The 23,902-nt window shown below is 41.3% G+C and overlaps 1 protein-coding gene across 1 annotated transcript in view; it reads left to right on the forward strand.

Moving 5' to 3' along the window:
• Positions 1–10,665, forward strand: part of adamts9.L (ADAM metallopeptidase with thrombospondin type 1 motif 9 L homeolog) — a 185,082-nt gene extending 174,417 nt beyond the window's left edge. The window contains exons 38-40 of the mRNA XM_041590920.1: positions 2,765–2,869; positions 9,194–9,288; positions 10,355–10,665. Of these exons, the coding sequence (XP_041446854.1) occupies positions 2,765–2,869; positions 9,194–9,283 (195 nt within the window). The 3' untranslated portion in view covers positions 9,284–9,288; positions 10,355–10,665. The remainder of the gene's footprint in view (positions 1–2,764; positions 2,870–9,193; positions 9,289–10,354) is intronic.
• Positions 10,666–23,902: the final 13,237 nt, after the last annotated feature.

The following is a 23,902-nucleotide window of genomic DNA, read 5'->3' on the forward strand; positions in this document are numbered from 1 at the left end:
AGTTATACAGGGAACTCTGAGTATCACTCATGTATTATAAGGGATAATGTACCCCCTACTGTAAATGATAAGGATATTAGAAGTCACTGAGGGGTTGTTCTGTGACCATATAAAGGCACAAGGCTGCAGGCTGAGTTATACAGGGAACTCTGAGTATCACTCATGTATTATAAGGGATAATGTACCCCCTACTGTAAATGATAAGGATATTAGAAGTCACTGAGGGGTTGTTCTGTGACCATATAAAGGCACAAGGCTGCAGGCTGAGTTATACAGGGAACTCTGAGTATCACTCATGTATTATAAGGGATAATGTACCCCCTACTGTAAATGATAAGGATATTAGAAGTCACTGAGGGGTTGTTCTGTGACCATATAAAGGCACAAGGCTGCAGGCTGAGTTATACAGGGAACTCTGAGTATCACTCATGTATTATAAGGGATAATGTACCCCCTACTGTAAATGATAAGGATATTAGAAGTCACTGAGGGGTTGTTCTGTGACCATATAAAGGCACAAGGCTGCAGGCTGAGTTATACAGGGAACTCTGAGTATCACTGATGTATTATAAGGGATAATGTACCCCCTACTGTAAATGATAAGGATATTAGAAGTCACTGAGGGGTTGTTCTGTGACCATATAAAGACACAAGGCTGCAGGCTGAGTTATACAGGGAACTCTGAGTATCACTCATGTATTATAAGGGATAATGTACCCCCTACTGTAAATGATAAGGATATTAGAAGTCACTGAGCGGTTGTTCTGTGACCATATAAAGGCACAAGGCTGCAGGCTGAGTTATACAGGGAACTCTGAGTATCACTCATGTATTATAAGGGATAATGTACCCCCTACTGTAAATGATAAGGATATTAGAAGTCACTGAGCGGTTGTTCTGTGACCATATAAAGGCACAAGGCTGCAGGCTGAGTTATACAGGGAACTCTGAGTATCACTCATGTATTATAAGGGATAATGTACCCCCTACTGTAAATGATAAGGATATTAGAAGTCACTGAGCGGTTGTTCTGTGACCATATAAAGGCACAAGGCTGCAGGCTGAGTTATACAGGGAACTCTGAGTATCACTCATGTATTATAAGGGATAATGTACCCCCTACTGTAAATGATAAGGATATTAGAAGTCACTGAGGGGTTGTTCTGTGACCATATAAAGACACAAGGCTGAGTTATACAGGGAACTCTGAGTATCACTCATGTATTATATAGTGAATAAAGTACCCCCTCTTGTAAAATATGAGGATATTATAAGTTACCGAGGAGTTTCATGACCATATAAAAGCACGAGGCCGAAGGCCGAGTGTTTTTATACAGGTCATGAAACTCCGAGGTAACTTATAATATCCTCATATTTTACAACTGGGGGTATTTTATTAATTATAATACACACATTTTAGTGAGTCATGTGACAGAAATTACATCACTACTCACCGTTTATAACTGATGACATCACTACTCACCGTTTATAAGGATATAATTTACAAGATATTCATGGCTTTTGTGTATTATAAGGGATTAGAAGTCACTGAGGAGTTGTTCTGTGACCATATAAAGGCACAAGGCTGCAGGCTGAGTTATACAGGGAACTCTGAGTATCACTGATGTATTATAAGGGATAATGTACCCCCTACTGTAAATGATAAGGATATTAGAAGTCACTGAGGGGTTGTTCTGTGACCATATAAAGGCACAAGGCTGCAGGCTGAGTTATACAGGGAACTCTGAGTATCACTCATGTATTATAAGGGATAATGTACCCCCTACTGTAATTGATAAGGATATTAGAAGTCACTGAGGGGTTGTTCTGTGACCATATAAAGGCACAAGGCTGCAGGCTGAGTTATACAGGGAACTCTGAGTATCACTGATGTATTATAAGGGATAATGTACCCCCTACTGTAAATGATAAGGATATTAGAAGTCACTGAGGGGTTGTTCTGTGACCATATAAAGACACAAGGCTGCAGGCTGAGTTATACAGGGAACTCTGAGTATCACTCATGTATTATAAGGGATAATGTACCCCCTACTGTAAATGATAAGGATATTAGAAGTCACTGAGCGGTTGTTCTGTGACCATATAAAGGCACAAGGCTGCAGGCTGAGTTATACAGGGAACTCTGAGTATCACTCATGTATTATAAGGGATAATGTACCCCCTACTGTAAATGATAAGGATATTAGAAGTCACTGAGGGGTTGTTCTGTGACCATATAAAGACACAAGGCTGCAGGCTGAGTTATACAGGGAACTCTGAGTATCACTCATGTATTATAAGGGATAATGTACCCCCTACTGTAAATGATAAGGATATTAGAAGTCACTGAGCGGTTGTTCTGTGACCATATAAAGGCACAAGGCTGCAGGCTGAGTTATACAGGGAACTCTGAGTATCACTCATGTATTATAAGGGATAATGTACCCCCTACTGTAAATGATAAGGATATTAGAAGTCACTGAGGGGTTGTTCTGTGACCATATAAAGGCACAAGGCTGCAGGCTGAGTTATACAGGGAACTCTGAGTATCACTCATGTATTATAAGGGATAATGTACCCCCTACTGTAAAGGGATAATGTGCTGTTAAATGTGGTAGAATCACATCCTCAAATTTTATATTTCCTCTAACCTCATTTAGAACCAGATTTCACTAGTTTTTTTTTCTAGTGGCTTGTTATTATCTCTCCTTGTGCATTGGTCCTTTAACATTATTCTTTTTGCATTTGCTTCTTTGTTGTTTAGGGTCGTTTTAGCATCAACCTTTTAGGAACTGGTCTATTGATATCGGAAACAGCAAAATGGATGTCACAAGGGAATTACGCAGTGACTGAAATAAAAAAATCACCAGTAAGACATTTGCATATTTTATCAGCCATTTTTTATTGTTTTTTTATTGCTGTACCCCCCCCCAATTTATTTGATAGAAATATTTGATTTTATTTGTTGAAATGTCAGCTCTTTCAAAACATAGTGCTAGGTTATACAAACAGGTCTCATGCTAATTTAGTTTAAATTAGTTTCTATGAATGTTTTAAGCAGGTACTGTGGCCAGGGTCCAAAATAGGGGTCGGCAGAAGAGGCACCTGCCTAGGGCGCAACGATAGTCTTCTGCCTACTCCTAGTTCGTGTTCACTGCTCTCTGTTGCTCTTCCCTCCCTCCCCTCCATCATTCTCCCTCCCCTCCATCACTCCCCCCTCCCTCTGTCACTCCCCCCCTCCATCATTCTCCCTTCCGTCCATCACTCCCCCCTCCCTCTGTCACTCCCCCCTCCATCATTCTCCCTTTCGTCCATCACTCCCCCTCCCTCTGTCACTCCCCCCTCCATAATTCTCCCTCCCCTCCATCACTCCCCCCTCCCTCTGTCACTCCCCCCTCCATCATTCTCCCTTCCGTCCATCACTCCCCCCTCCCTCTGTCACTCCCCCTCCATCATTCTCCCTTTCGTCCATCACTCCCCCTCCCTCTGTCACTCCCCCTCCATCATTCACCCTCCCCTCCGTCACTCCCCCTCCCTCTGTCACTCATCCCCTCCCTCCCCTCTGTCACTCCCCCCTCCATAATTCTCCCTCCCCTCCCGCACTCTCCCCTCCCTCTGTCACTCTCCCCTCCCCTCTGTCACTCCCCCTCCATCATTTGCCCTCCCCTCCATCACTCTCCCCTCCCTCTGTCATTCTCCACTCCCTCCCCTCTGTCACTCCCCCTCCATCATTCTCCCCCACCTCCATCACTCCCCCCTCCCTCTGTCACTCATCCCCTCCCTCCCCTCTGTCACTCCCCCCTCCATCACTCTCCCCTCCCTCCGTCACTCGCCTCTCCCTCCCCTCTGTCACTCCCCCTCCATCATTCTCCCTCCCGTCCATCACTCCCCGCTCCCTCTGTCACTCTCCCCTTCGTCACTCTTCATTCCATCCCCTCCGTCATAGATGTGCCTTTAATATCGTTACGAAACAAATTTTTGCATGAAATTCGGTGCGTGTATGGTGCGAGATGACCGACTGTTATCAGCAAAAGACTTGGACCCTGGGGGGCCCAGGACCCACTGGGTCTGCAGCCTCAGGGCCCCCCCACACACACGTAACTTTTTACACGCACAAGTGGAGCCGGTGTCTGAAAGGGGTGTTCGGAGAGGAAGTGCAGGGAGTGGGTCTTGGCCGGCGGGGCCCAAAAGGGCCACTGGGGTTTTTTTTCCCGCTGGCCCAGTCCGACCCTGAAGCCAATGTATTTGTAGTTGAATATTCAGTAATAATGCTCTTCTGCTCTGAGCAGCCCCATTGCTGTTCTTTCTCTACTTCTACTGGTGCTGAATGTCAGATCCCTCAGTCCAAGGCAAGACAAGTGAGAGCCAATTTCATTATAATAATAATAAGGTTCCATTAATGAGCTAAGGCTTTTATGTAGAAACTGCTGAACTGTTTTGCCAAGGACCATAAACCTTTATACTTAGAGCTTCCTATAGGCTACAGACATCCCATTCATCCAAACAGCACAAACCCATGACTTGACTTGTCTCTTATCAAGAGAAACCAGATGTGTCAACTAATGTCTTAAAGGGGTGGTTCACCTTTGAGTTAACTTTTAGCTTGGTCAGTTCTAAGCAACCTTTCAATTGATCTTCAGTATTTATTTATTTTTTAATTATTTGCCTTCTTCTTCTGACTAAAACGTCTTCTTCTTCTAAAAAAACAAATGCTCTGTAAGGCTACAAATGTATTATTATTGCTTCTTTTTATTACTCGTCTTTCTATTCAGGCCTCTCCTATTCATATTCCAGTCTCTTATTCAAATCAATGCATGGTTGCTAGGGGAATTTGGACCCTAGAAACCAGACTGCTGAAACTGCAAACTGGAGAGCTGCTGAATAAAAGCTAAATAACTCAAAAACCACAAATAATAAATAATGAAAACCAACTGCAAATTGTCTCAGAATATCCCTCTCTACGTCACAACCCTGAACAACCCTTTGAAATTAATTTTATCATCCATAATGTTCTCTTATTAAAATTGGTTTCTTTTATTCCTTATCCATTTATGTATGCGTCAGGAGGTACGTCATATTAAAAATGAATTTAAAGGTGAACAGCCCTTTTAATTAAAGGCACATTTACATTTTCCCCAGGACCCAATATTTTGAGGATTCCTCTAATTTTTTTTAAATCTCTCTGCTTTTAGGCTACAGTCAGTGTCAATCTAATTTATTCACAGTTGTTTTTAGCCTCAGAAGCCATAACATTGGTGTCATTCCAATTTGGTTCAGAGAGACAGCGATTTAGCTTTCCCTTTGGGTCCCAATACCTGCATCACCTGCTCCAACCTGCGTCTTCTCTGAAATCACCAGCAGGGGGAGCCCCACATTACAGTTCTCTTCTATTCCAGTTTGAGAAGAGAACATGCACATATTTTTCCATTGTTCCTTCATTTTGTCAGAAATAACAATAGGAATAATATCCTACTGTGTGTATCATTTATTTTCTAGTTTTTATTGTTCTGTAACTGTGAATGCCAAGGCTACAAACAACAAATATATATCAGTGGTAAATAAGTAAAAATAATAACAGAAAAATAATGATAATGCTGATAATTTACAGTAAGGGGTACATTATCCCTTATAATACATGAGTGATACTCAGAGTTCCCTGTATAACTCAGCCTGCAGCCTTGTGCCTTTATATAGTCACAGAACAACCCCTCAGTGACTTCTAATATCCTTATCATTTACAGTAGGGGGTACATTATCCCTTATAATACATGAGTGATACTCAGAGTTCCCTGTATAACTCAGCCTGCAGCCTTGTGTCTTTATATGGTCACAGAACAACCCCTCAGTGACTTCTAATATCCTTATCATTTACAGTAGGGGGTACATTATCCCTTATAATACATGAGTGATACTCAGAGTTCCCTGTATAACTCAGCCTGCAGCCTTGTGCCTTTATATAGTCACAGAACAACCCCTCAGTGACTTCTAATATCCTTATCATTTACAGTAGGGGGTACATTATCCCTTATAATACATGAGTGATACTCAGAGTTCCCTGTATAACTCAGCCTGCAGCCTTGTGTCTTTATATGGTCACAGAACAACCCCTCAGTGACTTCTAATATCCTTATCATTTACAGTAGGGGGTACATTATCCCTTATAATACATGAGTGATACTCAGAGTTCCCTGTATAACTCAGCCTGCAGCCTTGTGTCTTTATATGGTCACAGAACAACCCCTCAGTGACTTCTAATATCCTTATCATTTACAGTAGGGGGTACATTATCCCTTATAATACATGAGTGATACTCAGAGTTCCCTGTATAACTCAGCCTGCAGCCTTGTGTCTTTATATGGTCACAGAACAACCCCTCAGTGACTTCTAATATCCTTGTCATTTACAGTAGGGGGTACATTATTCCTTATAATACATGAGTGATACTCAGAGTTCCCTGTATAACTCAGCCTGCAGCCTTGTGTCTTTATATGGTCACAGAACAACCCCTCAGTGACTTCTAATATCCTTGTCATTTACAGTAGGGGGTACATTATTCCTTATAATACATGAGTGATACTCAGAGTTCCCTGTATAACTCAGCCTGCAGCCTTGTGTCTTTATATGTATAAACTCTCACTGACATGATCCCAGTATCTAATAGTGAGTGTACATCTCAATCTCTGCTTTACATTACCATGTGCATTAGAGGACATTTATGTCTGGCTAACCTAAATATACATTTTAGCCATTATAACTCACCCCATAATAATAATAATAATAATAATAATAATGAGGTGCTGGATACATTTATACTCCCATTAAAGAACAATGCACATTCATTTTTAAACTGCAAATGAAATATTGTTTCCATAATGCTAATTACATTTAACAAGCTCCTTCTAATTTGGGAGTATTTGCCAGAACAAACAATATACAATAAAATAGCTAATAATATGCGTATCACCTGCCAATTTCATTTTTATAAAGCAAAGAGTGACATGTGGGGCGAGTTATATGTTTAATACATGGGAGAAAGGGAGATATCCTGAGGGTCCCACACACGTTGTGCAGCAGTTAAATTGTAGGTGGCTGCTAAGTGAATAATTGTGCCCTATAGTCACACGCACACCCTCATCAATGTGCCTTTAATTATCAGGTAACAGGTAAGGAAGTCAGAATAATAAATATCCACTGGCCTATCTGTGATGTTCCATGAAGTATAAGTAACGTATAGTAATTCATTGTGTTCAGATGAGCACTGTACTCTGTGTGCCGGTACAGTATGATCGCTATGGTCCAAATACCCTAGCAACCATGCATTGAGTTGAATAGGAGACTGGAATATGAATAGGAAAGGCCTGAATAGAAATATGAGCAATAACTATAAATGTGTAGCCTTACAGAGCATTTGTTTTTAGTTGGGGTCAGTGACCCCCCATTTGAAAGCCGGAAGGAGTCAGAAGAAGAAAGCAAATAAAACTATAAAAAAGTTGCTTAGAATTAGTCTTTGTATACCATACTAAAAGTGAACCACCCCTTTAAGTCATCAGGGAACTGACAGTTGGAAGGTGGGCAAATAGCAAGAGAATATAAGAGTGCAAGGGTAGTGTTTTAAAGACCAGGGCTGGATGAGCAATAAAGTGACACAGTAGGGCAAGAAGTGGTACTGGAACAGGATTGGGAAGCCTGATGCCCCCTTCGTCCCCTAAAACCTCCAGGGTGTGCTGTGTTGTGACTTCTCTAGCTGTCACCCTATCTAAGGAGCGGTATACACAAGGCAAAGCTTTAGGGTGGGAAGCCAATGACATCTTTTTAATAGTGATGGGCGAATTCGCGGCGAATTTGCATGATTTGCTACTAGCGAATAAATTCACAAAACACCCGCAAAAATTCACCGGCGTCAAAAAAATTTGATGCCTGCGTCGAAGAAAAACGGACGAAGGCGTAAAAACGGACGCCAGCGTGGAAAAACAGAAGCCGTTTCGCAAGTTTTTCGCTGTTTCGCAAATTTCGCGGGAAATTCGTGAATTTTTCGGCAAAACGTTGCAAATTCACCCATCACTACTTCCTAATTATAATACAGTAAGAAATCATCTAAAATGCCTTAATAGGACCAAAACAATGGAGATGAAATAGTGTCACTTTTCTATTCACAAACCAATAGAATACTTTGGACTTGGGCTTTTCCAGATAAGCAATATTTCTGTAAACCTTGTCTACCTGAACATCATTTAAACATTAAATAAACCGGACATGGTTGTGTTACCTCTATTAAGGATTAATTATATATTAGTTGGGATCAAGTACAAGTTACTGTTTTATTTTTACACAGAAAAATGGAATACTTTTTTACACTTGAATTATTTGCATATAATACACAAAAGCCATGAATATCTTGTAAATTATATCCTTATAAACGGTGAGTTCTGATGTCATCAGTTATAAACGGTGAGTAGTGATGTCATTTCTGTCACATGACTCACTGAAACTTGTGTATTATAATAAATAAAGTACCCCCAGTTGCAAAATATGAGGATTAGAAGTTACCTTGGAGTTCCATGAACTGTATAAAAACATGAAACTCCCGGTAATTTATAATATCCTTATAATTTACAAGAGGTGGTACTTTATTCACTAAATAATGGAGTCTATGGGAGATTTACGGGATGTCCATCTCTTATAGACTCCATTTAATTCAAATTCAGGTTTAAAAAAAAAAATGATTTCCTTTTTCTCTGTAACAATAAAACAGTGTAGGTATGGGACCTGTTATCCAGAATGCTCAGGACCTGGGTTTTTCTGGATAATGGATCTTTCTGTAATTTGGATCTTCATCCCTTAAAACTACTAGAAAATCAGGTGAACATTAAATAAACCCAATAGGCTGGTTTTGCTTCCAAAAAGTATTAATTATATCTTAGTTGGGATCAAGTACAATTTACTGTTTTATTATTACACAGAAAAAGGATTAGAAGATTTGATTATAATGGAGTCTATGGGAGACGGCTTTTGTAATCTGGAGCTTTCTGGATAATGGGTTTCCGGATTAATAGAGACCAACCGTTTTCACAGGTGTCATATACCACAAGAATCAATTCAAGTCAGCCTCCGCATGAACATAACAGGCCTCTAGTTTTAGCCTCCCTTTATTTATTATGATTATCCTATAATAAAGGTTGTTACTTCTTTACAGGACGGAACCAAAGTGACAGGAAGATGTGGCGGTTACTGTGGGAAGTGTGTCCCATCCTCGGCAACTGGTCTTGGTGTTCATGTGTTATAGAACTGGTAAGCTTTTATTTCACTTACTAGGCTAGTGTAGAGCTGTAGCAATAGCCAAGGCCACCATCAGGGGAAAGTCAAGGGCCTCATGACAAGGGAGGACCCAAAAGACATAAAAATGTGATTTGCGAGCTGCAGGATGAGGTGTGGCTTGTAGGTGAGTGGGTGGGGCCAGTTGATCAGAGGTATGGGCATGTCCCACTGGGGCCCCCGTACCTGTTTAGTTCCCCTTTAAAGTGCATGTAAAGACAAAATAATAAAATCCCATTTTTACTTTCTTTAATAAAAACAAAACCTATCTCCAATATACTTTAATTAAAAAATGTGTACCGTTTTTATAAGAAATTCTCCCTTCATTTACTGCTGTGGATAGGAATTTTCAGACGGTCCCTAACTGCTCTGCAGGGAAACAATCATACTTATGAACAGCAGGGGGAGCCCCCGCCTTACTTCCCAGCCATGCAGAACTCAAGCAGCTTTGTTTGTTTCCCTGTAGAGCAGTCGGCAACTGTGTAGAGATTTGTATTGTCTTTTATTATTGCCTTTACATCCCCTTTACTGTTTCCAACTCCAGCTGCAGGGACAAAGATCATGGAGCCAGATTTAAACAGATAAACTGGGATTCTATTTTGAGGATTATTTGGCTGCAGCCACTGGTTATGCAGAGTTGAAGAAAGTCTGTATTAAACAATAGAAAAACTATAAAATCCACATTAGATTACATGACAACAAAGGACCCAGTGCAGTCTGTATATTCTGATTATTAATCAGTCTTGTGTATCAGCTTCTGGCAGATATTATTTGACTTGTGCTGTTTTGATCATTAACGACGATCCCTAAGCAGCCCAGACCACACTGAGCATGTGCACAGTCTTAGTCTTGCAAAGATGTTTAACAAAGTCACAAGATGGTGACCCCCTGTGGCCAACTTTGAAAACATAAATCATTTGTTTGATTAGGCTTGTGGTGCAGTAAGTTCATGTTTATGTTTAGTATACAAAATACAGCATTTCTAGCCTTATTCTATTTTAGACTTTACGTCCCTGTTAATCTTGCATTCTGCTTCATCTAGGTGCATAAACGGGAAGAAGTGACGAGACAGATGAAGAGCCGCGTTGCAATACCTCTACGCTCAGCGTTTGTACATGTGTAAATAGATCTATGTAAACCAAATGATGTATATTATATTTATGTCTGAAATTATTTATTTTGACTAAATATTTGTTTGGGTTTAAAAAGAATAGATAAAAGTCTTCCTTTTCGAGCCCTCCCAGATGTGTCTCCAGTTGAACACATTACTGGATCTCCCATCAGCGAAGTGGTGCCGGCTGCTTAACGTGTCTCTTAATAAATAAATAAATATATATATATATATATATATATCCTTGCAGTTCATCCACTGCGTTGTGCATACTCTACATCATATGTAGCATATTGACAGGAGTGATGCGTTGTTGTCACGCTTTATATTTGTTTACCGCCAATAAGTCATTTCTCCAATTGTAAATGTCTTATAGCCTGTTAAGGTGCTGCGTCGGTTGTTTGGCAGGAGAATATACCGTTAGTCTAGAGAGGTGGGTGCTACATTGAGTTGGGGGGTTACCATACCAAACAACAAGGTTACAATGGCTGCTATACGGTGATGCCATAATACCTGCCATGTCCTTGTCTAGAGAAACCAGTAGACGTGTCTATTTGATATTGGTGAACTGAGGATTTAATGAAAACAATGTCAGTCTTGAAATGTCTTTTGTACTTACCTAAGGCCGTGACCACCAACCCAGGGTGCCACCAAAAGCAGAGTTTCTCTTAAGGTGCTATAGTGTGATTTTTCTTATTTGTCCATTCTTGGTGCATTTAAAGGCATGTGTCCCTGCAGATTCAGCACCGGGTCGGAAGCTTATTGGACATTGTACGGGCCTCAACCTGTATCTTACCAAAAATCAGCCATATATCTATTGGACATGCTTGAAAATTCCTTCGATCAATAACTGCCTCAGCCCATTGATGAAGTTCTTGTCTGATAGATCTTTGAAGGTCCAACTTTATAATCCAATCATTGCCCCAGGGATCAGTCCAACTGGGCCAAAGTGACCCGAGATTTGCTTGTTTGGTGACCTCACCATATGACCATATAACCAATCTCCAGAGAAGACCTGTGGCCAGCAATGAATGAAGATTGGCATCTCAGTGTTCCTCCTGAGTGTTGGGGTTACCAGATCAACCTGTAGCCAATAAGAGTATTAGAATGTTTAAAGGGCTATATCCCTCAATAACCAATCACAGCATTAGAATATTAGCAGGGCTAGATCAACCTGTAGCCAACCAGAGTATTAGTTCAAAGGACTAGATCACTCTAGATCCAGTCGACTTATTAAGAACATTCATAGAGCAGTGACAACCTGTAACCAATCGAAGCATTAGGAAACTTGGGACAATCAACAAATCTGACAAATTGCAGGAAAGCAGTCAAACTACATACACAATGTGCTGAGGTCAGTTGTTCATAAAACTGTGCTTCTCTCCTTGGGTTACCAAGAGCAGTGGCTTGGGGAGAAGGCTTATTGAAGTGAAAATGCCTTTGTGTTCTCCTAAATAGATCATTTAGGGTGAGATCCAGGGTGGGCATTATATGCTGCCCTTGTTATTTTCAAAAATATGATTTACTGGTTGATGCACAATACTGTAGTTTTCCTGTATCAGTTTCCTTGTTATGACCCAAGGGGGGCCCATGGCCAAAAGCTTGACTTTTAGGGCAGAGACACATCCTGCTATTTCGGTGGATTAGTCGCCCAGCGACAAATCGGTTCTTCTTCGGGCTTCTAATCTCCCAGAACTGCCTTCCCGACGGAAAGAATGTAAATCACTGACGGGATGGCACTCAGATCGTTTCAGCTTTCCGAAGTTGCCCGAAGTTTCCTTGAGAGGCAACTTCGGAAAACGAAGCGAGTGCCATCCCGCCGGCGATTTGCATTCTAGCCGGAAGAAAGCATTTCGGGGAGATTAGTCGCCCAAAGAAGAATCAATTTGCACGTATATATTGAGGTCAAAGTTCCAGTTGCTTTGCATGGAGAAACAACAAGCATTCGTTGTGGGAAAAGCTAATGAAAGAAAAAAAAAAAAAAGCTCATTAGCATTTGCCTCTCTTACTCTCTGGAATTAACAGTGAGCATATTATAGGGCGTTCTACAAATTTGGATGGCTTTAAGTCAAAACATGACTCCTTTGCCCAGAATGCTTGGTGTTTTTTATGTCGTAGGTAGTGTGAGTTCCACCAGGGCATCGTGCTGGAATGGCTTTTTAGCCAAACAGGACTATGCCTTCCTGGAACAATGTATTAAACTTGTCTGTGTGATATATGGAAAAGTTGTCCATAACAGAGAGAAGAGAAGAGTGTAGTAGACGAGAAGAGAATCGTAGACTTCCCAATGGGAAGTTCTGAATGTTCTTCTGAGCCTATAAGGTGCATATTACTGGAGGACTAAGATGACTTCTGATGTTAAGGTCCAACTACTGTGTTGCCTTGTCCTCCAAAGATGTCCAAGGCCCACTGTAGTAGTCCAGTATTGGCTGGTGGGACATCATCACAACAGGTGTCTATACTCAGCATGTGGCTCCAGGAGAAGAGCAAGGTCTTAAAGAACCTGAGAAAGGAAGACTCAAGTAAATATTACTTTTGCTTGGGGAGTAGGATGTCCTATCCCACCAAAAGAGCTTGAGGGGGAGTGTAAATATGCAGGAGATTCTATATAATAGACAGGATGGCGGAAGAGGGTGTTGGAGTTGAGGAACCAGGAGCATCAGACCCAAAGACTGTCAAGGACCCTAGTTTGGCAGGGAGCCCAATCAAATAAGCCATAGCCCTATGCTTTTATTATTCTCACTGGACTAGGCCAGTCAAAACAGACAGTTTATTGGTTGCTATGGGTCACAGGGCCTTGTTTCTACCTAATCCACATCTTTCAGGCTTTGTTTATAATCATTCTGTGAAATGTGTTTGTATATAATATAATTCTGTTGTACTGAGAAAAGGGAAACTATTGCACTGCACGTTTTACATACACAAATATGGTGCCTTTTATATAACAACATGAAATAATCCTATTTATTGCGCTAATATCTAACATATAAATACGAGTAAAAGTATACTAAAGAATTCATATGTATTAGTTTTATACAACTCTGTACCATAATATCATTTTGGGTCTTTGACACTGTATTCGGCTTGACAGACTGAAAGCAACAATAATTCCCAGCATTCTTAGCAAATCAGAAATGGGGATTTCAGTTTTCTGTAGTTGGCAGAAATGGACAGCAGGTGGCGCTGTTTTTTTTTTTCTCAGATCCATTATATTAGCAGTGTAAAAACTGATCATATCTTGAAAAACAGAAAAATTTGCTCATTAGAGCAATTTTACATTAATTTGTTTTGTGACCTCCATGTTTTAAACACTGTATTGTTGGTTCTGCAAAGACATGAGAACATGGAAATCAATATTTATGAGTGTTACAAAATCCCTTTCGATTTCTTTGTATTCTGAGGCCGTTAATACATCACAACCGCAAAAATAATGGCGTTTTCTGTCCCTGTGGATACAATTCAACCCCATTTTAAGCGGCGTTTACTTTATATCTGTATCATCCATTGTGCAATGTCTCCCCCTGCTTTTGTGATGCAGAGAATGAACCTTGGGGGGCTCCTTTCACGCTCCTCAAAGCCCGTTCTCTTAAAAGAATATTCTATAAAATTGCCATTTGGAGCAGTTTTCAAAAAAAAATCAACAATACGGATTGTGGGACGGTAAAATAAAGAGAGAAAATTGTTCCACCATGCGGGAGGGGAAAGGTAAATAGAGATATTATGCGCAGAAAACATGGGCGGAAAGGTGGAACAAAAACAGGAATTTTACAAAAATAAACATTACACCAAGTAGGGGCTTCTGTATCAAAAACAAGATAATTTAAAGGGCAACTAAAGCCATCTGTAGTATTAAAGGACAAATGTGTGCAGATATATATATATATATATATATATATATATATATACAATTACAGTATGTCAAGTCCCATCATTTTCCTAAATAATTGACACTTTTTAGGCCACACCCCTAATCTGTTTAAACCACGCCCCCTGGTCTGCCCTAAACTGATCTGTATAACCTGTGTATTTTCTTTCTGTAGCATCCGTGGCTTTGTCTCCTTTTCTGCTGTTTCCTACAGACCACTAATTTGTATATGAATTTGTCTTCCGCAAAATTTCACGGAATTCTTGGTGCCGATGTATTTTTACCAATGATGTTATTGTGAGCGATATAAGTCTATGGATGCGCTGTATTTACTCACTGAGGGTTGGTATAAATTATATTAATTTCAGAGATGCTACACACGTGTTATGTGCTTATTGGAAGCATTCTATAATGTACAGGACCTCCGCAGACATCCTCGCTCGGTGCTAATGATGTTCAATGTTTTGTTTTTTTTACTGTTTTATGCAAAAAAAAAAATTTTTACACTAAATTGTTATGGAATAAATTGTAATATGGTTTAATATGCACTGATCATAGCTTATACAGACGCCCACGTATTAACAAATAAATTATTTTTACGGTTAAAGTGCGTGATGTTTCATTATCTGTGCGAAGAGTAGTGTAGGAGGAGACATCAATGTATGTGAGTGTGTATTACACTACTGAGTGTGAGGCTGGTCCCTGTTGTTGTGAGACTCACTTGCATCTCTACTGAGGGAAAGTGGCTTCTGTCCTTCCTCTTTGATCAGTGATTTCCAAACTGGCGGCTTAGAGCAGTGAGTGGGGGGCTCAATCGAAAGGCCAGTTAGGTGCTAGATACACATATTTAGGGTGCATACATATATATATATATATATATATATATATATATATATATATATATTTTTTTTTTTTTTTTTTTTTTTTTTGCTGCCCTAAATATACTTGGAACGATCACTGCATCACTCATACTTCCTTTGGCCAGGGACCCTTTCATGAGATAAGGTCCCCTGGCCTAAGATTGCTCTTCCAAGATGGACTTGAACTGAAAAAGTTTGATGACTGCTGTCTTAGATTCTGTCTCTTAGGATTGTAAGCAGCAGTCCTGTCCTGCTTTATGGCAGCTGAGATTCTAGCTATCTGTATAACAGAGCATTCTGTCCCAGTGGCTGCACAAATCTTATCTGATCCCCATTGTAAGCAGCAGTCCTGCCCTGCTTTATGGCAGCTGAGATTCTAGCTATCTGTATAACAGAGCATTCTATCCCAGTGGCTGCACAGATCCTATCTGATCCCCATTGTAAGCAGCAGTCCTGTCCTGCTTTATGGCAGCTGAGATTCTAGCTATCTGTATAACAGAACATTCTGTCCCAGTGGCTGCACAGATCCTATCTGATCCCCATTGTAAGCAGCAGTCCTGTCCTGCTTTATGGCAGCTGAGATTCTAGCTATCTGTATAACAGAGCATTCTGTCCCAGTGGCTGCACAGTTCCTATCTGATCCCCATTGTAAGCAGCAGTCCTGCCCTGCTTTATGGCAGCTGAGATTCTAGTTTTTAAAAGCTTTCACCTGTCAAACGTAAAGTGTTAAACATGTAAGTGCTGCAAGTAAACACAAAATAGTCAGCTGTTCTCTGATCAGTTCTAAGCAAAGCAGCTTCACAATACTTACCACTAACTTACTAACTTGATTTTCTACCAACTATGTCCAGTTGACTGACATGAACAGCAGGTGGTGTTCCAAATTCATTATATTATGTGTAAGAACTGTATTTCAAGTGTCAAGCAGCAGAGGGAGCTGTAGATGTTCTCTTCCTTACAAGAGAGCAGAGAATGGGTTTATCAGCAACAGACAGAGCCCTGGCCCAGGCATTACAATAGCATGAGCCCATTCAGTACATTTTTATTGCCAACCACTTTCTCTTTCCCTTAATGTTCCAAAAAAAAAAAAAGGAAAGAATGGTGAATCTTCTCCAAAAGGAACAATAGATTACTATTAATCTCAGTTGCCTGGCAACCATCGCCATTAAACATAAAGGTTAACGAGAGAGAGAGTTGGGTTTTGTGCATAAAGAGCTCACAATTACTGGAACAGTGACAATGGGAACAGCATTAAAATCCCTACAGAAAAGAGTGGTTCCTCGGAAAGCCATCTGCTGGGTAAAGAGTGGCACCATAATATGGACTTGGGACGGCCGGGGATTTAAATCAGAATGCTGATATTCTTGGGGTTATTCACTTGGCATATTATTGGATGGTTGTGATACAGCTTTTCATATAAAATGTTGGCATCAAGGAAACTGATATAAAGAACCTGCAGGATTCACTGTGCAGCAGAGAAGTAAAGGGGTCATGGAGGATCCCCGCTGCCGGTAGCTGTAGGCAATTCAGGGAAATTGAGGGAAATACCCTATGACTGCTGGAACAGGAGAGTGCGATTCACAGGAGGGGTGCAACAAGACTGAACCAACAACCCCCCCACCCAGTGGAAAGTTTATGGCCCCACTTTGGGGGATTCCAGAATACGGGGGTATATCCTCATTGCCTTTGAGGTGCATTGGGTTGCTGCTGCACTAAATGGAAATACCAAATGATTGTTGCACACCTATACTACCAACACTGGCCCCAACCATGTCCTCTTACACCCCGACACAACCCCTATCAACCTAAACTCCACCCACTCTTTGGGAAGCATCTCTTTCTCCAGCTTGGTTAGCCTTGGGGTCAAAAACCTGCATCTTGCCTGCAGGGTCAGAACTAGGGGTCGGGAGCAGAGACATGGGCCTAGGGAAGAGGTGATAGGGCCCCAAACATAAGCTTCTACTGCCCTGTCTACCTGCCTGGTATTGAGTATTCAACATGGAAATAGAGATGTTGGGCAATGGCAAGTAGGGGGGAGTGGGGTCTGCAGAGTGGTAGTAGTGCAGATAAGTGGGGTGTTCTTACTTACAGACAGAGCCACCATTAGAATTCATGGGTCCCCATGGACCCCAACATTTTCAGCGGCCAGGGCTCCCCCAAGTTAAAAAAGAATTAATAGTTCAAGGGGGGCCTGGCTTATCCAGGAAACACGGCATGGCCTGGCCCCCCTTAGTATATAGAAGCCATCGGGCCCGGGACTATTGTTCCCCAAGTGCCCCCCTGATGGCAGCCCTGCTTACAGAAGCATTTTATTAGTGTTGCCCTTTTTGTGGCACTTTTGCTCTTTAACTGCAACTTTCTAGGGACACAGGTTGGACCATACCATTGTAAATATTATTATATTTTTCTCTTTCAGTTCACCCACATAAACTGCATTTTCTTGGTGTCCCTGACATTTCAGATGATCAGGTCACCTAATAATGCGTGGGAGGGGGTTGTTTTATTTAGGGCAAGTTTCTCCAATCCAAATCCTTTCACTGCCATGTGCTTAATATGCCCTGTAGTTGCTCTTCGTTGTCTCCAGCTGAAAAATGGGCAGAGAAGCCCATTCCAAGGCCTAACATCTCCGATACACCGGTCCTGACAGATTCTAATAAATATTTATTACAGCCATTAGGCAGTAAAAACAGGGTAATGTTATATTTTAAATTTCCTAAATTGGCAAGTGATTCCTGCAGTGCCGGGGGCACAAACCTTAAATTAGTGCAGGAAGTCATTTTGGCTCTCCCATAATGCATTTCACCTGCCTAATGCCTAATGAAATGTAGAGATTAAGTAGTTGTTAAATGTGAATAGCACCATTTCTCGGTTTGTATTGCTTTATTGGATTTCCATATATTACCTTAATCACCGTCTGCAGCCGAAAACTAAACTTATGCATTGGGAAAGTACAGAAATGATAATGTACCCCTCTACTGTCACTGAGGGGTTCTGTGACCATATAAAGACACAAGGCTGCAGGCTGAGTTATACAGGGAACTCTGAGTATCACTCGTGTATTATAAGGGATATTGTACCCCCTACTGTAAATGATAAGGATATTAGAAGTCACTGAGGGGTTGTTCTGTGACCATATAAAGGCACAAGGCTGCAGGCTGAGTTATACAGGGAACTCTGAGTATCACTCATGTATTATAAGGGATAATGTACCCCCTACTGTAAATGATAAGGATATTAGAAGTCACTGAGGGGTTGTTCTGTGACCATATAAAGGCACAAGGCTGCAGGCTGAGTTATACAGGGAACTCTGAGTATCACTCATGTATTATAAAGAATAATGTACCCCCTACTCTAAATGATAAGGATATTAGAAATCACTGAGGGGTTATGTGACCATATAAAGGCACAAGGCTGCAGGCTGAGTTATACAGGGAACTCTGAGTATCACTCATGTATTATAAGGGATAATTTACCCCCTACTGTAAATGATAAGGATATTAGAAGTCACTGAGGGGTTGTTCTGTGACCATATAAAGGCACAAGGCTGCAGGCTGAGTTATACAGGGAACTCTGAGTATCACTCATGTATTATAAAGAATAATGTACCCCCTACTCTAAATGATAAGGATATTAGAAATCACTGAGGGGTTATGTGACCATATAAAGGCACAAGGCTGCAGGCTGAGTTATACAGGGAACTCTGAGTATCACTCATGTATTATAAGGGATAATGTACCTCCTTCTCCTCATGTATTATAAGGGATAATGTACCCCCTACTGTAAATGATAAGGATATTAGAAGTTACTGAGGGGTTGTTCTGTGACCATATAAAGACACAAGGCTGCAGGCTGAGTTATACAGGGAACTCTGAGTATCACTCATGTATTATAAGGGATAATGTACCTCCTTCTATAAATGATGTGTCAATGACTGGTGGCAGGTAACAGGTGGGTAGGCAGTTAAATAAGCCCAATAGGATATTTCCCAGTAACCCGCTGGGCCAGTCCAACCTGCATCCAGGCCTTTTGTTGTCACCCAACAGTTTCCAATCCACATTAACCTTAAAAAAAATGCTTAAAGGGGAAGATTATTTTAGAAATTTTCAAAACAAAAAACAGAAACCAAAAATGTTGTAGAGAAATATCTAGTAAGTTTAGTAAGAATCAGTAAGTTGTTAGTGGAAAGACATACACATGGTCGGTTGCCCCCTTTATTATTATCCCCCATAATCTCTAGCAGGTTATGGCTCAACAGGGTTGGACTGGCCTGTTAAAGTATCGGGGGATCTCCCAATGGGCATCAGATTAGGTCACTTGCCATCACCCCTTTGCTTTTTCAGTTTAAGTGTAAAATGGCTATATAATGTGTCAGGTTCTCTGGGGGGGACTAGGGGGCCCAGTCAGTCCCCAGGCAGCAGTACATTATCATTTCACAAACCAGATCCCACTGCAGAACCTCACGTGCCTGGATTTGCTGCTTTACTTCTTTTATTCTGAGCTTGTTCAACGCTATAAAGAGAGTAAATCCCAAAGAATAAGAGGGGCTTAATCAGCATGAAGAACACCCTTGTGCCCACCCTTCTCTGCAACGTGCCCGGAAGAGAGTTCTATTTCTGTGATGTTATTGTGGGGGTGGCACACACAGAAGTGTCATTTCTGCTAAATTTAGTCGCTTTTCACCGGCTCGTGCTGTTCTCCTGAATAACCTCCCGCTCCAAAGAATGGGAACATAACGGGGATTTAATTGCCTCTCCATCAACCCTGGCTCACACTTATTGTATTGTATTGTCTCTATGTGGAACACAGCCATTAAGGAATACTGTCATGAAAATGAATCAGTTACTAGTGCTGCTCCAGCAGAATTCTGCACTGAAATCCATTTCTCTAAAGAGCAAACAGATTTTATATTAAATTTTGAAATCTGACATGGGGCTAGACATTTTGTCAATTTCCCAGCTGCCCCTGGTCATGTGACTTGTGCCTGCACTTTAGAAGAGAAATGCTTTCTGGCAGGCTGCTGTTTTTCCTTCTCAATGTAACTGAATGTGTCTCAGTGGGACATGGGTTTTTACTATTGAGTGTTGTTCTTAGATCTACCAGGCAGCTGTTATCTTGTGTTAGGGAGCTGCTATCTGGTTACCTTCCCATTGTTCTTTTGTTTGGCTGCTGGGGGGGAAAGGGAGGGGGGTGATATCTCTCCAACTTGCAGTACAGCAGTAAAGAGTGATTGAAGTTTATCAGAGCACAAGTCACATGACTTGGGGCAGCTCGGAAATTGACAATATGTCTAGCCCCATGTCAGATTTCAAAATTGAATATAAAAAAAATCTGTTTGCTCTTTTGAGAAATGGATTTCAGTGCAGAATTCTGCTGGAGCAGCACTATTAACTGATTTATTTAGAAAAACAATTTTTTTCCATGACAGTATCCCTTTAGCTCTCTCTCTGTATATATATGTGTGTGTGTGATATATAAATATAAATATATATCTGTGTGTGTGTGGGGAAGGGCTTCTATCAATGTCAAGTTTCTGCCATTAAATGCTGTTTCCAGAGGGCAGCGGCAGTCAAAATGCCCAGTGTGCCATTAGCATTAAGCAGAGTAAGGGGAATCTGTTGCACCTCAACGATTGTTTGAAAAGGGGCAGTGAATACAGAGCCTTATGTATAATAAGAAAAGACAGAATTAATGGAGAGGGGCTAAAGTTGTTGGGTAATGTGCATTGTAAGGCAAGATCATGGCAGAGAATGGGGTGTAAATCTGGGATAATGTACATAGTAAGAGAGGGGCTCATTTATAAGCAGTGGGCAAATTTACAACTAGACAGTAACCCATGGCATCCAATCAGATGATTACTTTCAGCGCTCACCCTGCAGCTGTTTGAAACAAACTAATCGCTGATTGGTTGCTATGGGTTACTGCCCAGTTGCAAATTTGCCCAGTGTTTATAAATGAGCCCAATATGTTATTGTAAGTACTACTGCTTTTGATACCTTACTGCATAGATTTTAAGTAGGGATGCACCGAATCCAGGATTCGGTTCGGGATTCGGCCAAGATTCGGACTTCTTCAGCAGGGTTCGGATTCGGCCAAATCCTTGTGTCTGGCTGAACCGAATCCGAATCCTAATTTGCATATGTAAATTGTGGGGAGGGCGGGATTTCACATGACTTTTTGTTACACAACAAGGAAGTAAACCAATTTTTTTCACTTTTTCCTTTCCCGTCCCTAATTTGTATATGCAAATTATGATTCGGATTCGGTTCCGTATTCGGCCGAATCTTCCAAGATGGATTCGGGGATTCGGCCAATCCAAAATAGTGGATTCGGTGCATCCCTAATTTTAAGAGAGCCAGGCCAGAAGCTTCTGGCGCAACCCCCCCCACGCCAGAAGTCACCCCCACCATGCTTGCAGGGCCGGAACTAGAGGTAGGCAGAGTAGGCATGGGCCTAGGGCGCAAAGCTGGAGGGGCACCAGGCACGCACCTTCTCTGCCTCTCCTACCCCTTAGTCCAGTCCCAGCTCTGCCCGACGTGCGTGATCGCTCGCTGTAGCGCGTATCTTTGTTTTGCGAATGTGCATGTGTCTTTTTCGCATGCACATTTGTGGTTTTTTGCATATGCGCACTCGCTTTTTTCGCGCATGCTCACTCACGGTTTTTCATGCATGGGCACTCACGTTTTTTCACGCATGCGCAATCGCATATTGGGCACTTTGCCTGGCCAGGCTGCCTAGGGCGCCTGGCTGGGTTGGCCCGGCACTGCATGCTTGTCACCCCCTGATCCCCTCATTTCTGCAATTTTGGGCCTTAGCAATTGGGTCACATGATTATCAGAAACATTAACACTATTGGGTGATAATCACTTAACCCGTCATTACCAGTGCAGGGTCCCGGTGATCATGATCTAGGGCAAAGGGGCAAGTCTGAGTTCTCTGTCAGCTGCCGGCTGAGCTGTAGATGGCACCAAAATGCTTGCAATAGTGCCCTTGTGCCCATGTGGCATCTAACCTCAAAGCTTACAATGCCCTGCTAAGAGTCTCCCAGCCACAGTCATTAGCCCTGGTATAATTTATGCATTCCCTATGCCAATCCCCGCGATGCTTCTCCCACCAACAATCTGCTGTTTTCCTGCTGCAATTTAAAGGGTAAGTAAATATCTCTGCACAGACCTGCAATGTTCTTTCATTACTTGGGTCACCGTGTTCTGTAAATGACAGTTACTGTGCCGTGGTTCCTCCCACCAACAGCAACATGAAAGGCCCTTTGTGACTTTTATTAACAGGAGAAAATGCCATGGCAGGAGCGAGATAATGCCACCCTTAGAATATCACCGTGCTCGCTGTTATGGAAACACTGTTTCATACTTCATTACTGACGGGTGGGTTTGTAGCCCACGGAAATCTGAAGCCTCGAAAATATGCACCTGCGTCCATCCATAGTCTCATAAATAATATGGCTTTCCAGCAGTACTTCCTTAAAGGGGAACGTCCCCTTAGAATAAGCTTTTACAGTAAATTTCTCTCTTAACAGAGAAAAAATGTTATATAGTTCCAGAGATGCCTAGCAGCCACCAATCAGATAAATTCTGTTCTTATTATTTTGTCACTTATCTGTCTCTCTTCCCATCCTCTATTCATCCCCCAACCTGCCATTTAATCCACTGCCTGGTTGCTAAGGCAAGTGGGATCCTGGCGACAAGATAATATTTAGAGGGAGATCAAACAATCCACAATGGATAAAAAAGGACCTCACAATCAGTCTGCATCATACCAAAAGCTCATTTAAGGTGAAGTTTCCCTTTAAAACAAAATTCTGTAGAGTGTGCCTCCATAATTGTATTCACAAAGACTGTGCTGGGTCTAGTAGCCCATGGCAACCAAGCATTTACTAGTAATTTGTTTGAAAGTAAAGTTTTGTAGGGGCTTTTAGACCCCCCCCAAAGGGTTCTTCTACAGAGACAGAATTATAGAGATAGAATAGGGTGCTTCTATGGGGCCCATTTACTAACAATCGAATCTCTAAAAATTTGTGGTTTTCCTATTGTTTTTATTTTTATTAAAGCTTTAAAAATGTTGGATTTATTAAGGGGCATATTTATCAACGGTCGAATTTCGAATTTGAAATCTTCGAAAAATTCAAATTCAAAAAGACCAAACAGAAATTAAGTCTAAGTTTTCGATCGAATAGGTCCGTATTCGGCCGAATTACAATCATACGAATCGAAGTAATAGCGCATTCGATCCAATTCGAATTGAAGTTTTTCCCCAAAGTTTTTTTCAAAGTCCATCAATTGACTCCAAATAGGTTCTAGGAGGTCCCCCATAGGCTAAAACATCAATTCGGTAGGTTTTATATGGCAAATGTTCTGTAAGACTACAAATGTATTATTATTGCTACTTTATATTACTCAGCTTTAAATTCAGGCCTCTCCTATTCATAGTCCAGTCTCTTATTCAAATCAATGCATGGTTTCTAGGGTAATTTAGACCCTAGCAACCAGATTGCTGAAACTGCAAACTGAAGAGCTGCTGAATAAAAAGTTAAATAACTCAAAAATCGCAAATAATAAAAAATGAAAAGCAATTGCAAATTGTTTCAGAATATCCCTCTTTATCTACATCATACTAAAAATTAATTTATAGGTGAACATCTCCTATAATATTTATTTTTATTTGCGCTGATGGTCTGCCGGCAGAAGAAGACAGGCAAGGTGTGTGTGCGCCGGATACATGCAGATCCAGTGATGTCACAGA

The sequence above is a fragment of the Xenopus laevis genome, chromosome 4L, assembly GCF_017654675.1.
Source record: "Xenopus laevis strain J_2021 chromosome 4L, Xenopus_laevis_v10.1, whole genome shotgun sequence".
In the NCBI taxonomy this organism is placed as follows: Eukaryota; Metazoa; Chordata; class Amphibia; order Anura; family Pipidae; genus Xenopus; species Xenopus laevis.